The sequence below is a fragment of the Apium graveolens genome, chromosome 11 (assembly GCF_009905375.1).
Source record: "Apium graveolens cultivar Ventura chromosome 11, ASM990537v1, whole genome shotgun sequence".
Lineage (NCBI taxonomy): Eukaryota > Viridiplantae > Streptophyta > Magnoliopsida > Apiales > Apiaceae > Apium > Apium graveolens.
Genome location: NC_133657.1, coordinates 192,271,840 through 192,288,273, shown reverse-complemented (window position 1 = coordinate 192,288,273; position 16,434 = coordinate 192,271,840). Strand labels below are relative to the sequence as shown.

General features: G+C 32.5%; 1 protein-coding gene across 1 annotated transcript; it reads right to left on the bottom strand.

Annotated features, from left to right (window-relative positions):
- Positions 1 to 10,953: 10,953 nt before the first annotated feature.
- Positions 10,954 to 12,113, bottom strand: LOC141696342 (uncharacterized). The gene is made up of 2 exons (XM_074500496.1): positions 11,296 to 12,113; positions 10,954 to 11,161 (listed from the first exon to the last, which is right to left on the bottom strand). The coding sequence occupies exons 1-2, from the start codon at positions 12,111 to 12,113 to the stop codon at positions 10,954 to 10,956; spliced, it is 1,026 nt and encodes a 341-aa protein (XP_074356597.1).
- Between the last annotated feature and the right edge of the window lie 4,321 nt (positions 12,114 to 16,434).

Here is a 16,434-nt window from a genome sequence, read left to right as displayed (position 1 = left end):
GGTTTGAGATACTTAGTACATACTCGACCGGACATAGCTTTTGCTGTGGGCATTATCAGTCGATTTATGGAGCATCCCACTGTAATGCATATGAATGCAGCAAAACGAGTTCTCAGGTACATTAAGGGAACGTTAGATTATGGATTGGTATACTCAAGAGAGAATAGCAATAATGTTTTGACAGGATATTCCGATAGTGATTTGGCGGGTAATATAGAAGATCGGAAAAGCACTGGTGGAGTGGCTTTTTATCTAAACGATAGTCTAATTACCTGGATGTCTCAGAAACAGAAATGTGTGGCTCTATCTTCGTGTGAAGCCGAGTTCATGGCTGCGACAGCAGCAGCATGTCAGGGAATTTGGTTACGGAATTTGCTGAGTCAAATTACTGATGAGAAGGTTGGTCCAGTCACGTTGTATATCGATAATAAATCAGCCATAGACTTGGCTAAGAATCCGATGTTTCATGGTCGTAGTAAACATATCGATATACGTTATCACTTTATACGAGAGTGTGTTGATCGCGGTGAAATAGTGGTGAAGCATGTGGCAACAGAAAACCAGAAGGATGACATTTTAACCAAGGCGCTCACGACAGTGAAGTTTGAACGCATGAGGAAGCTGTTGGGAGTGAAAGAGTTAACTGAACAAGCTTAGATTATGGGGGAGATTGTTGACTTTAATCATAAGCTTGTCTGAATAAGCTTGTTTATGTTTACGTTAGTTTGTTTTGTATTAACACCTAGTTATGACTTGGTCATATAGTTGTGGAGTCATATTAGGAGTCTCTTTGAATAATGGTAGATAGTGGAGTAGTTATAGGAAAGTAGTTCCTTCTTTCTTGCATCTAGTTTTATCTCTGTATTCGATATATATTAGTGATGCCGCAGTGAAATACATATCATGAACTTAGCTGCACTTTGTTTTTCTCGTTTCAAACTTACTGTTAGCTTTACATATATATCAGGAGGGCATTCTTATATTCAAGATAGATTATGATTTTAAAATATATTTATTAAGTAAAAACTTTGATTATGTGGATAATATGTTGTGGACATCTTTCTTATGTTTGTTAACCGTTAGTGTGTATCTTTAAATTAGAATTCATGGTAGGAAAAAGAGTCCTGGTATTGTACAGTATTATACTAATTTATAATATTAATCAAAATTTTCTATATGTTATTCTCGTTATAAATATTACTTATCATATCTCATTTTATATATATGGGTTGATTTATTACGAGTAACTATGTACTTTCAACATGAGACTGATAATTCAATTTATTTCATATAAAAAATTCTTAAGATAATAGACTTGAACAACTTGATTTATATGCTTGAAAATACAGGTTTTTAATATTAAACAGTGGTGAAACATTTACCACATGCTACCAAAATTTTTAGGGCTTTTTTGTAGGGTTTTCTCCCAAACGGCTATGCAATGGATGTTCCTTTTGGCAAATTTCTGATGTAGTGAAGTGCATTGCAAGAAATATTCTGAAATTGATTGGAATGATAATATGCATTTATAGTTTTCTTTTTCATGAAAAAATTATAAAATTTATGAAGAATAAATACATGTTAATATTTTAAAATTATTTTGTTTATATAAAGATTTGGTTGATAATTATTCTACAAGACAAACTTAAATGTAAAGTAGAGAATATATCTTTATCTTTTTACCTTACTAAAAAAAATTCGTGTAATTCTCTTTTTTCTCAAAGAGTCATTCAATTATATAAATTCTAAAATAACCGTTTTTCATAATTTAAAAATGGTATGTATAATGTGTGCCCAGATTAGTCACTATTTCAATTATTTAGATACATGTTAACATTTTCAAATATTGTTATTTTTCGGATATTTGTTACGTGTCAAAATGCGCTTAATTGCTATCGGAAATTAATTATGTTAACATGGATCTGCATCATTTTGCGTGCATTAGCATATTTTATAAAAAAAATTCGTAGTTTATTTTAAATTCATAAAATATTTTGAGTTTTTAAAAGTTATCAGACCAGAACCGAACCGACAAGTGAAATCCCACAAAATTTGTAGTTTTATGTTTATAAAATCATGGGAATTCCAAATTTATATTATTGCATATTTTGAAAATTCATAATTTTTAGGGAACTTTGACATAATTTTTATAATTATTTGAGAATTAATTATTCCCCCTAGTTAATTTTGGGCAAAATATTTTTATTAAGTGGTATAGTTAGACCCCAAATATTTTTAGGACTGTTATTATGTAAATATAAATAGTTTTTAATTAATTAAAATTCATATATATTTTCAGAAAATAGGAAAAAATTGTTTTAAAAATAAGGAAATCCCCTAAAATCAGTTTCTATTGTTCTAGAATTATTTTCATCACAATGGGAGCCTCGCCAAAATCTGTAGTTTTACCAGAGTGTCTTATGTTCTTAGTGACCAAGAGTTGTTCCGATTTTCTAACCTAGAGTCGACCTTGTTTTGATCCACAAGAACCAAAGACTTTTTCCTAAAAATTGTTTTTGATTTCTGATTTATTAAAAATTCAAAAAATTTGTTTTCAAATCTAATATTTTATTTAATAGTTTAATTTTTTAATAATTAAACTGAATATTTTTTAAATTCCAGAAATTGTTTGCTTTATTAATTTCAAATTATAATTTGATTAAATTATTTATAATTTGTTTTAATTATATATTTATTAATCTAAATGCTTTGATAAAATCTTTTATTAAATGAATTTATTAAAAAATAGTTATACAAAATATATTTATTTTCCTCTTCTTAAGTTGTATAGCATTTAAACTTCTACCACTTTCTTTACCTGAACAAGTGCCCTTATTTAAAAGGATTGTTAAATCACTTCTAATAGATACGTACAAATGTAACACTAGCATAAATGATATTGAGCAATTTTTAATACTGTACTGGAAAGCACCGGGTGAGATTACAATAATGTGAGCTCAACCAGAAATTCATCTGAGAAACAGGGATAAACCATTACTGATGAAAATGATTTCCAAGTTTCAACAGGACACTCCTAATAGAAGTTCACCACAGAAACAATAATGTGTTTCTCCAAAAGTTTCAACTTTAGAGCAATCATCTAATAGTAGAAGAAATTAATACCCCAAAATCCATTTAATCTACGCGATCACTATAATTAGCTTCGTGATTGAATAATACATCAAAAAGATAAATGAAAATAATTATAAAAATAGTGGAACAAGCAATAGTAAGGCACTAGGATAACGTAAACTATAATTTAGAAAAAATAGGAAGAAGATGTAGTTTAACAGTATAAACACACGCACACTATGCACACACTATTCCCAGATATCTGAACAATACACACGAGTATTTGCAGAGTTAAACTTGTTGCTGAACTTTGATAATAATAAAAGTTAAGTTATTACTACAGACTCAATGCATACATATAATGAAAAAAGAACTACTACTCCTATAAAACTGGAACAACTCCTATCAGTACTCCACCACCTACAACTACTCAACTGCTCCTACAAAATAGCTAAATAAACTGACTTATTCAAAACACAGAAAAATACGTTTACCAGACACCAATGCAAATAAACAAATAAACCATATAGAGTTTAGATTATTTCCAACAAATCTCCCAGTAATCAAAACTCCTTTCTACAAGTTTCTGATTCCAAGTAATTCACGCATCCTTTCGAACTTAATCATTGTCATAGGATTAGTTAGCACATCTGCTCATTGCTCCTCACTTCGAACATGCTTCACAATAATTTCACCACGCTCTACGCATTCCCGAATAAAATGATACTGTATATCAATGTGTTTACTACGTCCGTGAAATACAGGATTTTTAGCTAAGTCTATTACTGATCGGTTGTCAATGTAGATCACCACGGCTCCAGGCTTCATGTCAGTTATTTGTGTTAATAGATTTCGTAACCACACTCTTTGGCATGCTGCTGCAGTAGAAGCCATGAATTCGGCTTCACAGGAGGACAAAGCAACCCATCTTTGCTTCTGGGATACCCATGTAATCAGACTTTCATTTAAATAGAAATCCATCCCACCTGTACTCCTTCAATCCACCACATTGTTACCTATGTCACTGTCTAAGTATCCAGAAAATAAGTAGTTATCTGTCCCCTTTGCATAAATCAGACCATACTCCAGTGTACCTGTGATATATCTTAGGATGCGTTTAGCTGTATTGAGATCAAGAATAGTCGGCCTCTCTATAAAGCAATTTACAACACCTACTGAAAAAGCTATATCGGGGCGAGTATGAACCAGATACCTCAAACCTCCTACCATGATTTTCAATTCCGTAGAATTAACTGGCTTTCCCTTCTCATCGTTATCAATCTACACCTTTGGTTCTATAGGAAATTTAGCAGAATTGCAGTCTTTCAGTCCAAATTTCCTGAGCAATCTATGAGCATATGATGTTTGCTTTAGCTTCGTGAATCCCTCCTCTTGAATTACTTCGATGCCCAAGTAATGAGATAGCCTTCCAAGACCACTCATATCAAATATCTCACCCATCTGCTGTTTAAACTTGTTTACATTCTTGATGCTAGTTCCTGTGACCATGATATCATCTACATATACACCAATAAGGAGCACCTCCCCTCCTTCACATTTTGTATAAACAGCGTGCTCTTATGGGCATTTAACAAAACCCATTCTCTCGAGAACCTTGCTGAGTTTTGAGTACCATGCTCTCGGTGCTTGTCTTAAGCCGTACAGAGCTTTCACCAATCTATACACCATCTGCTCTTTTCCTTCTTTAATGAACCCTTCTGGTTGTGTCACATACACCTTCTCCTCCAATTCGCCATTGAGGAAAGCAGACTTGACATCTAAATGATCTACTACCCAACCATTCTTTGATGCTAAAGCTAGTAGAAGCCTTACTGTTTTCGGCCTATTTACTGGTGCGAAAACTTCGTCAAAATCTACTCCCTGCCATTGAGCATACCCCTTTGCGACCACCCTCGCTTTGTACTTCACGATTTCACCCTTTGTGTTCCGCTTAACTTTATACACCCACTTCAAACCAATTGGCTTTTATCCTGGTGGAAATTCCACTAGCTCCCACGTCTTATTTTTTCAATAGCATTAATCTCGTACTTCATTGCCAACTCCCATTCTTTATCTTTCTCTACTTGTTTGTAATCTGTAGGTTCTTCAATTCCCAGCAACAATAGATCATCTTTGAGTTCAATTTCCCGTGGTTCATTATAAATCTCATCAAGTAAATGAAATTTAATGGGTTGATTGCTGTCACCTGATGATGTACTGATTTCATCAGTATTTGAGCTTAATGGACTGATACTTGATAGAATGTTACTCATTGTTGCACCACTTTCACTGTTCCCCTCCGTTTCGTTACTAGAGATGCTGGCACCATTCCCTACTGTTCTATTACCAGAGAAGCTTGAACCTTCACTGAATTCTTCGGTAACCCCTGTTACATTTTCAACAGCCACCAAAAAGGTTCCACCCAGTTGTTCACCTTCTTTTCCTTTATTTTCCCACTGCCAAACTCTATTTTCTTCGAACACAACATCACGTCTCACTAGTATTTTTCCACTAATTGGATCATACAACCGTGAAGCCTTAGTCCCGGGTTCTCTACCAAGGTAAATAACCATTTTACTTCGGTCCTCTAATTTCGTTGTATGCCCACTTTGTACTTTCATATGAGCGACACACCTAAAAACTCGAATGTATGACACATTAGGCTTCTCTCCTGTCCATGCTTCGCGAAGAGTTTTCCTTGTTAGAGCTCTTGTAGGTAATCTATTCAGCTCATATATCGTGTGCCTTACAGCTTCCCCCCACAACGTTAAAGGCAGTCTCATCTCCTTCAAAAAACGGTGTGCCATAGCTACAACGGTACGATATCTGCGCTCTACAACCCCGTTTTGTTGGGGTGTGTAGGGTGCAGTAAAATATCGTATAATGAACATGTCCTCACAAAATTATTTGAATTGGTTAGAGCAAAACTCCGCTCCTCTATCTGTTCTTAGTTTCTTGATCTTGTTTTCCTTTTCTTTCTCAATCATCACTCTAAATTTTTTGAACACTTCTAAGACTTTGTCTTTGCTTCTTAGCATATAGGTCCACATCATTTTACTAAAATCATCAACAAGAAGTAAAAAATATTTGTTACCTCCCAATGTGGCTGGAGTAATTGGTTCACAAAGATCTCCATGGATCAATTCCAATGGTTTCTTTTCATAAAAAGTTTGCCTTGCTCGGAAACAATCCCTTTCCTGCTTCGACATCAAACAGCCGGTACACATCTCCTTTGGATTCAACAATTTAGGTATCCCATATGCCATGTTAATTTTAGACATTAGTTTAATTGCCTGAAAATTTACATGGCCAAGACGTAAGTGCCATAACCACTCTAGATCTTTCAATTTTGACAGCATGCAACTACCTTTGCTTGATTCCATTATGATCTTGTAAAGCCGATTTGCAGATCTTTTAACCTTCATGAGCAGCCTTTCCTTTTCATATGTACCAACGAACCATCCCCAAATTTCACTTGACCTGTGATACTTTCATCCAATTCCTTGAATTTCGATCGTAACCCCGTCATATGGTTACTAGCTCCGTTATCCAAATACAACAAGTTGGATTCAGTTTGCATATCAAAATCTTTGCTTAACTTTGGTCGAACATCTTTCTCATTCAACAAGAGTGTTCGTTCTTCCACTTTTTCTTGTTTCACCATAAGCAAAGCAGGTTCATTATCATGGATTTGTGATAAGTTCACCTCTTGATTTGTCTCCCTACCTCGTTGTGGTTTACGACAAGTTGCAGCAAAATGTCCATAGTTGTGACAATTAAAACATTTTACCTTACTTGTTTCTCTCACACCATGTAATCCCTTAGACCCTCCTCGAGATTTCTGGTTTTGTGAACTATCAGTTCCTCCTGTACTTGTTCTCTTTAACCATTCCTCCTTGGTTAACAATAGTTTCCCTCCATTTGTTTCTCGCTTTGCCCACTCATCCTCAGTCAAGAGTAATTGATTTCCAAGCTTCTCTGTTTGGCCACGAGTTTTTTCCTCATGCGCCTTTAATGATCCCACGACCTCCTCTATTGACATCTCATTCAACTATCCAAATTGCTCCATTCCAGAGGTTATTTGCAGAAACCTAGAAGGTACAGCCCTCAACAGCTTCTTCACCACACAACCTTTTTCAACAATTTCACCCAACGCTCGTATATTGGTTACCAGGTCGTTTAACATCATACAGAACTCACCGATAGTTTTTGTCTCCTTCATGCTAAGCACCTCAAACTCTGACTTGAAGGTCTGCACCTTGGCCTGTCTTACGCGATCGGAACCTAGGCACATCATTTTGATGGCATCCCATGTTTCTTTTGTCGTATTCTTAACAGCCACTGACAATAAGATGTCCTCCGGAATGGATTGATAGATGGTTGCCAAAGCCAACCTATCTTTCTTTTCCTCAGCTACAACCGTTGGATCTGCAAGCTCCACTGCCTTCCAGATGTCGTGTGCTTGCATATTCACCTTCATTTTCGTCAATGTTGGTTCAGATTTTCCGTCGCGTCGAGTTTGGCCGAAAATCGAATGTGATGTTCAAATTTTTTATCGAAAATTACGATCGGTTGATCGTTTAGTGATGTTATGAATTAATACGAGTTTTTTCAGTTTAGAACGAAACCCAACTGAAAAATCATAGAATTCGAGTTATTTTCGTCCCAATTGGGGCCTCGCCGGACTATCGACCTTCGTCAGAATCTGTTGTTTTACCTGCGGATCATGTGTTCTCGGTGACTCGGAGTTGACAACGTTTCGATCCATAAGAAACAAACACTTTTTCCTAAAATCTGGTTATGGTTTATGATTTATTAAAAATTCTTGAAATTCTTTTTTAAATCTAATATTTTATTCAATTAATTTTTTTAATAATTAAACTGAATTGTTTTTAAATTCCAAAAATTGTTTGCTTTATTAATTTGATTAAATTATTTCTAATTTATTCTAGTTAATTATTTATTAATCTAAATGGGTTGATTGAATTTTTAAATAATTGGTTTTATTAATAAATAGGTAAATGAATTATTTATAATTAAATCAAATAATATTTTGAAAAATATTTTGAGTTTTTAAAAATATATAAAGGTATTAAATAATCAAGTAATATTATTATTATTTGAATTATTCTTATGTTATTCATAATAAATAGACTGTTTGTCTGTTTAGTACAAAACGAACGCATCTAAACTTTGAAAAATATTCGGCTTCCATTAAAAATACTTTCGAGACCTAAATCCTTTTGTGTCGAATGATCGCTTATTTTGTAAACATGCTCTATGGGGCGTATTTACCAAAAGTCGTATTTTGGCTTGATTTCAGTTTTAAACATACCAAACTGAATCGATTGAAAAATTGAATTACATGTTGCTTGAATTATGTGTTTATGTGTTATTTGAATTATGTGCCTACATGATTTGAGATTCTTATGCTTAAATATTTTAATTATGTGTGGACTATCGTATGGATAGAAGATAGAATGTTAGAAAAGTAGTTTGTCGAGTAATTATCGTGTAGATGATTAAAGATGTATCTTTTAAGATGCAGATCAGTTCTAGACTATCATGACCAAATGTTGAAGTCAAAAGAAAATATTTGAATGGTACTGCATGCTGGGTTTGTAGCAACGACATGAGCGGCAGATAAAGAGACTTGAGGGAATAAAATATGATGATGTCATGAGATGTCAGAATGAGATTGTTGTGTTAAATGCGAGTGCGCATAATTTTTAAGGACCAAAGGCAAGTGTTTTACCCTTATTATAATATCATAACAGTAAAATATTTTGCATGTTAATATGTTTAGCTTTACGCATGTATTCCTCATCAATTCTACTTTCAAAATAGTTAAATGTTTTACATATCAACCTCATTACTTATAATTATACAAGTACTTCTTTCACTATTCTATGTTCAGAATAGCTAGATGTTTTAACCTGTCCGTATGTGCGGAGTTTTAAAATAGACAAGTTTTCTCTCTTCTAAATTCAGAAGCGATAAATGTTTTTATGTTTTAATTAGACTAAAGTTATGTTGTTAAAGTTGTGTTTTGTGTGTTCCTACCCAAATGAATTTGGGGAATATAATCAATAAGGGTGTCAATTATTATGGCTCCTTTCAATAAAATATTTTAAGATTGGGAAATATTGGGGGGTTAGATAGTGTAATGTACAAATCGCGTTGTGTGTCCTCAGCAAAACAAATTTGACAATTGGATATTACTGATTTGCAGGAGCTTCAATGACATCTATAGTTTTTTGTTGTTTTGTCTCAGGCTTCTTGAAAGAAAATGAACTAGTCCAGATTAAAACAAGGTGATTAGGTTCACCTAGCTAAATCGTTACGACCATACTAAACACATTATACAAACATATGCAAAAATTAAGTAGTCAAGATGCATAAGCACAAATACACAAATAATAGTAAAAAATAAAATTTGAAAATTTATATATATATATATATATGCGTGTCTGTGTGTGTTCGTATGAATATGCACACACACAAATAATCGACAATTGCATCGGATATATCTATACACGCACATAATCAAATAACGGACAACTAAAATAAAATTTTACTAGTTTTTCATCGGAGCTTCTAAGTCCACACATTATTCCATCATTCCAAGTTTGGACACAACCATCTTATTTTCAAAATTTGTTATCGGTAGTCAAGAGCATCTTCGTTATTTTTTATTTTTAATAAAATGTTTTTGTAGATTATCACAATTCTGGGTGAGTTAGAGGTATGTGGCGGGGTAATAGGTAAGATAACTGATTTTCATCTTGACTTGTATATTATTGGGATATTTGTGCAGCATTAGTAGAATTACTTGTACAAGAAATGATCGACATAAGTTAACTAACTTTCATGTCTTTTTTTTCTTTTTAAGTCTTCTAATATTATTGTAAAAAACATAAAAAAAATGTCTAACCTTGTTTGTATTATATAAATTAGGATTAAAAAACCTATCAAAGTGGCAAAAACATCAATAACTATTCTATTTAAACTAAATCAGAATTTAGAATAAATTTGGAAAATATTACAATGAATGACATAAAGTATTAACTAACAATATTTATTATAACTTCTTTTCTATTAAACCATAAGTTCGATAAATTACATGAAATCACGCACTATTTCTGACTTCTATTAAAAGCTCCCTCGGATGTCTTTCTTTCAACTTTATCTGATTTTTTTTCCGTTTACATAAAATAATTTGAGGATATCTCTAAAATTTGCCTTCAAAACATCATTGATTTCTTAGTTTTTATCGTTAGATGATATATATAGACTTAGGACTGATCTGGAGACTCGCATAATTTCTCATACATAGACTCTGACAATGTTCTAGACTAGGGTATGATACATAGACTCATGTTCTAGACTACGATATGATACATAGACTCTGGTTGTTCGTCAGTTGTCTAGATTATGATTTTAAAATCTATTTATTAAGTAAAAATTTTGATTATGTAGAGAATATGTTGTGGCCATCTTTTTTATGATTGTTAACCTTTCATGTGCATCTTTAATTTAGAATTCATGGTGGGAACAAGAGTCGTAGTATGGTGCAATATTATATTAATTTATAATATTAATAAAATATTTCTATATGTTATTGTAGTTATAAATATTATTAATCATATATCTCATTTTCTATATGGCTTAATATATTACTGAGAAACTTTGTACTTTCAACATGAGAATTAATTCAATTTATTTCAGAAAAAAATTCTTAAGATAATAAATTTGAACAACATGATGTATCTTCTTCAAAAATACAAGTTTTCAATATTAAAAAGTGGTGAAACATTTACCACAAGCCACCAACTTTAACATAAACAGGTGAAAAAAAGGCTAGTTCAAATGTTTTTTTTACTAATCATCAGAAGTGGACTCGCGACTTCTCTTGATATACTTTTTGGCCCAGACTTGCTTCCCATAAATGGAGTACTTTGTCTTTATTCCGGGAGGAGCAATGTGTGGAATGATGGAAGAAGAACGGCAAACCATTCTAGCGTACAATGGTTGTTCATCACTCGACACATCTTGCATGTAGATGACTTCAATAAAATCCCCAAAAATCCTGAACACAGAGGAAAGGCATGTAAACATATATTTACTTACTCACCACATAAACAAATTTTCAACACTATATATAGTATAGTTATGGATTTGCATACATCTGGATGAATATTACATATTAAATTAATTTTATACCTTGTGAAGAATTCTCGAATTTCCGATTCAGGGAGGTAGTAGCCTTTGGAGAATGTTAAAAAGATTGTTCGATCTTCTGGTGCAACATGAGGTTCATCCTCGCAACCATCCACCACCTGCATTCCTCCAAAAATTTCACTTAAATCAGCATCGGGATTTTCCAATACATTCCGGACGTGACCCATATAATTTTTAGGACCCAAGTTTGCACCTAACCCTGGTTGAGGAAACCGACCTACAACATTGTGGTACAAAGGAGGACGTGGCACAAAAACTGGATTGGTGTTACAACCAAACCACATCCTATCTCCATGAACATCTACAAACTGACTATCACTTGTCAGTATATCTCTAAACGCCCTCACACAAACTTCAGAGACTATATTCCTGACACTCTCATTGACCTTACTCCGTTTCTCCCGAAAGTAGAGCACGTTGATTTCACGAGAGCATAACATCTGAAGCAAACGAGGATCAAACAACTCTTGACCTACGTCCTTGTTCTCCATCCACATAAAAAAACCAGCAATCTCATTTGCAAGTTGGTTAATCAAATGAAATGGCCAAGAAATTACTTTGTGGACAGCATTCTTGCTATAACAGATTCTTTCCAGCCAGATTAAGAATGCCACCACAAACATAGATTCATCAACGTTACGACCAAGTTTACGGACTAGCCTATAAAAAAGTGTCCGGTCGATGGTATGGTAAAGATTAAAATGCTGGTCGCTAATATTTTCATCGAAATACGAAGCTGGATCGTACAAGGCAAACCTATTCTTAAATTCATAGAATTCAAACTCAGTCTCCATTGCCATGACTTGAAAAGAATTACAGGTGTATATAGGTGATTAGATGTGGGAGCAAGAGAGGGGAACTTGAGAGGAAACAGAAACAAAATGTTTAGAGAGTAGTTTGAAGAGGAAATGTGAAGAGTTTGTATCAGTAAGAACCAAACATAGACAAGAGCGCTCATCTACAGCAGAGACTTGGTGTGAATATATAGGGTGTATTTGACCCGCCAGTCGCAACCTTTGGGAGAGGCCGCATCTATTCAAATTTTTTAGGGTTTTTTGGTGTGGTTTTGCTCTCAACCGCTATGTTAAATCTTGTGGCTCTTCCTTGGGTAAATATCTAATGTAGTGAACCGGACATTTTAAGAAATATTTTGAAATTGATTAGAATGAGAATATGCACCTTTTATCTTTTTCTTTTTTTGATAGAAAAATCATAAGATTTATGAAGAATAAATACATATTAATATTTTCAATTTACTCTATTTTACATAAAGATCTGGCTGATAATTATTCTACAATTATAAGCTTAAATGTAAATCAGGGAATATTTCTATATCTTGTTAATTTACTAAAATATTTTTCGTGTAATTCTCTTTTTTTCTTAAAGAGTCATGTATTATTTAATTTCTAAAATAACCATCATAATTAACAATAACTTAATATTGTATAATTGTCATGCACGTGGTATACTTGAAATGCAGATATGTTTGTTGAAAACTTTGCATTTGAAAAATCAGAAACCATTCGTCCAAACAAAAAAAAATCAATAAAGGCTTGTTTGATAACAGCCGAATGAGAATTTTTATGGGCCTCGTCTAGAGTGGGCCTCATTCAGAATGTTTGTTTACTTTTTATTAAAATAGTGCATGATAATATATTAAAATTCAGAATGAGAATTTTAGTGCATGCTGCATAAAATAGTGTGTGTTGCTTAATGCATATAATATATTAAATAGTATGCGTGATAGTTTCGAGAAGACCTCATTTTATTCATATCGTACTTACCTTTAAATAAATATATTTGATCGTACACAATGATACATAAAAATACTAAAAACTTAGCTAACATAGATTTGATCATACAATTTGAAATTGTACATTGGCCAATGATTTTATTCACTTAGAGCCTTAAATTTTCCATAAAATCTACATTATTCCAAATATTAGTTGTGCACAATAATTGCCCATATATTATACGTCTGATGGCTATGGATGTCTTTGTACATTCCATTACATTATTTTGGTTAAAATGTTCAAAGGCTTCCTCTGCCAATTGCAAATTCCAAAGGCATCCATAGATCCTTCTCAATCCAAGACACCTGGAAACCTATTTCTTGGATTGGATTAAAATCTCCCCATCAGTATCCTTCCGACACTTGGACCAATCTATCGTCCAATGCTTCACTAGTATGTTCACTTAGTAATTTTTGGTGCGGGCAAGCAGTAAATCCAATTCTTTCCACGGTAATTGGTGGCGAACAGAGGAATCTTGTTCATTTAAAAATAACAATTGTGCAGTATAGTAGTGAAATGACTTATCTTACTATATTTTACAAAAATTATAAATTTGAAATTTACTCAATGGAAACGGTAAAATATATTTCAATTCATCAATTGTATGACGAGCTACTTACTATAATTATTGCCACTTTTTAATGATATCTTTTACGAAGACAACTTATATCCAAAATTATCATCCTCTTTACATGAAAACCGGCCAACGCAATTCTTGTGTCTAATATTTTTTATTCAATAATAAGGAACACATTACATAAGACAAACCAGTAGTCAAGTCCCAATGAAACCCAGACTGAAAAGGAAACCGACCAAACATATTGAACACAACCCCAGAGAAATCCAAGAAAAATTGAAGTGAACCCGGATTGGTATCTGCAACAATCTCATCTTCCATCATGACTTCAATTGTTATCAATTTGTCTTACTTATTGAAATATCTGATACACTTACTAGTTGTTAATTTCTTGTTCTACTAAATTCCTCTCCACGTCCTAATTCTTACAATTGTGATGTTAGTAATGATCTTCATACACAAGCTACAATTGTATATTTATTGTGTGCATCAGTTGTGTTTTGGTCGTTAACTTGTCAAGAGTTAGTTAGCTAAAAAATTACCATAATATAGCATCTCAAACTATTGATCTTTTGTTCTATATTTAACTATTATCATAAAATCAATGCACCAATGTCTTGTTATATGACCTAATTAAAAATTACATAAATCATCATATATTAACCCAATCCATGTCATATAGTTTAAATCACGATTGTGATTTTCAAATTGTTCCTCGTTCCTAAACATAAAAAAAAATTGATTTTGGTTGGGGTTTTTATGTTGGTTTCACTTTGTTTGATAGAGACTCTCTCACACGCTTTATGTTTCTCTCATGTGATGGTATTGGATTGTCAAGTAAAATTCTTATGTTTGGTTTTATTGGTCTTATCATCCTTCTTTATTTCTTGTGTTTACAATGGGATATGCATAGGTAGATGTGTACCTTTTTCATGTGTCTATGATAGAGTAGTCTTAAGCAAATATGTACACCTTTTCAATATTTTTGATCTCTGTATTACACCCCAATCCATATCATATAATCAAATTCTCATAAATTCAACAATTACTGAATCATTATTGAACATATTATTCGAACAAGGGCATAAATAGGGTCTGTGTAATGTATGCCCACATTATTGTGGAGTTTTTTTTTGTATATGCAGGGGGTTCATTGAAATTAATAAGTAGAAGCCAATGAAAATTTATCAACTCATATTTTATCGTGTGTCATATGAAAACCGCAAAAAATAGGCCGTCAAGGTCAAGACGTATGAACACATATAATTCTAATAAAATTCGAATAATTAGGAATTTGTACCGTTTACTGGATGAAAATCTACAATATACACCCAAATAACCAACAACTGAAATATTGATTTGTATAGTACTTGTTGACTTCCTCAAAGTATCACGACTCTAGAATCCTTCCATATAGACAATCGCATAATTTCCGGTCAAAAGTTGAATATGTTGGCTAAAGCAGATATTTTATACTTCATGTTCGACGTTTCCGATCCGTAATGAAAAAATGGTTTCATCATTAACCGTTAATAAACTTAAAAACTCATTGTAAGGCTCTAACATGTAGGTTCATTGGTCTTCACTATATCACTTCATCCAATTTGAACCAACTTACACTCAAACTTTTTAGAAAAATTCAATTTATACAAAGAAAATTCATCTACAAATTTATTAAGAAATATCGGGAGGTTAGATAGTGTAATGTACAAATCTCGTTGTGTGTCCTCAACTAATTTGACAATTGGATATTTCTGATTTGCAAGAGCTTTAATGACAAATGTAGTATTTTTGTTGTTTTGTCGCATGCCTCTTGAACGAAAATGAATTGGTCGAGGTTAAAACAAGGTGATCAAGTACACTTAGTAAATCATTACAACCAATCTAAACACGAAATACAAACATTTACAAAAATTAAGTAGTCAAGATCAAGATGCACAAATACACAAATAATAGTAAAAAATAAAATTTAATATATATATATATGTATGTGTGTGTGTTCGTATGAATATGCACACACAAATAATAGACAATTGTATAAGATATATCTATACACGCACACACTAAAATAACGGGCAACTATATTAAAATTTTATTAGTTTTCATGGGAGCTCCTAAGTCCACAATTTATTCCATCATTCCAAGTCCGGACACAACCATCTTATTATCAAAATTTAATATCGAGAGCATCTTTATTATTTATTATTTTGAATAAAATATCTTTATAAATTATCACTTTTGTGGGTGAGTTAGGGTAGGTGGCCGAGTAATAGGTAAAATAAATATTTTTATCATGACTATTATATTATTGTGATATTTGTGCAGAATTAGTAAAATTACTTGTACAAGAAAGGATGAATATAAGAATTATTGTTCATGTTTGTTTTTTCTTCTTAATTCTTCGAACAAAACAAAGATGTCTGAACCTGTTTGTATTATATAAATTAGGATTACAAACTTTATGAAGGATGGAACAAACATCGATAGCTACTCTATGTAAACTAAATAAATCAGAATTTAGAATAAATTTGGAAAATAATATAATGAAAATCAGAGAGTATTAACTAACAATATTTATTATAACTTTTTTCTATTAAACAATAAGTTCAATAAATTACTTGAAATACCGGACTATTTCCAACATCTTTTGATAGCTCCCTCAGATGTCTTTCCTTTTACTTTATGTGATTTTTTTAGTTTACATTAAATATTTTTTTCTGCTCACATGAGTTTACTCTCATATATAGACTC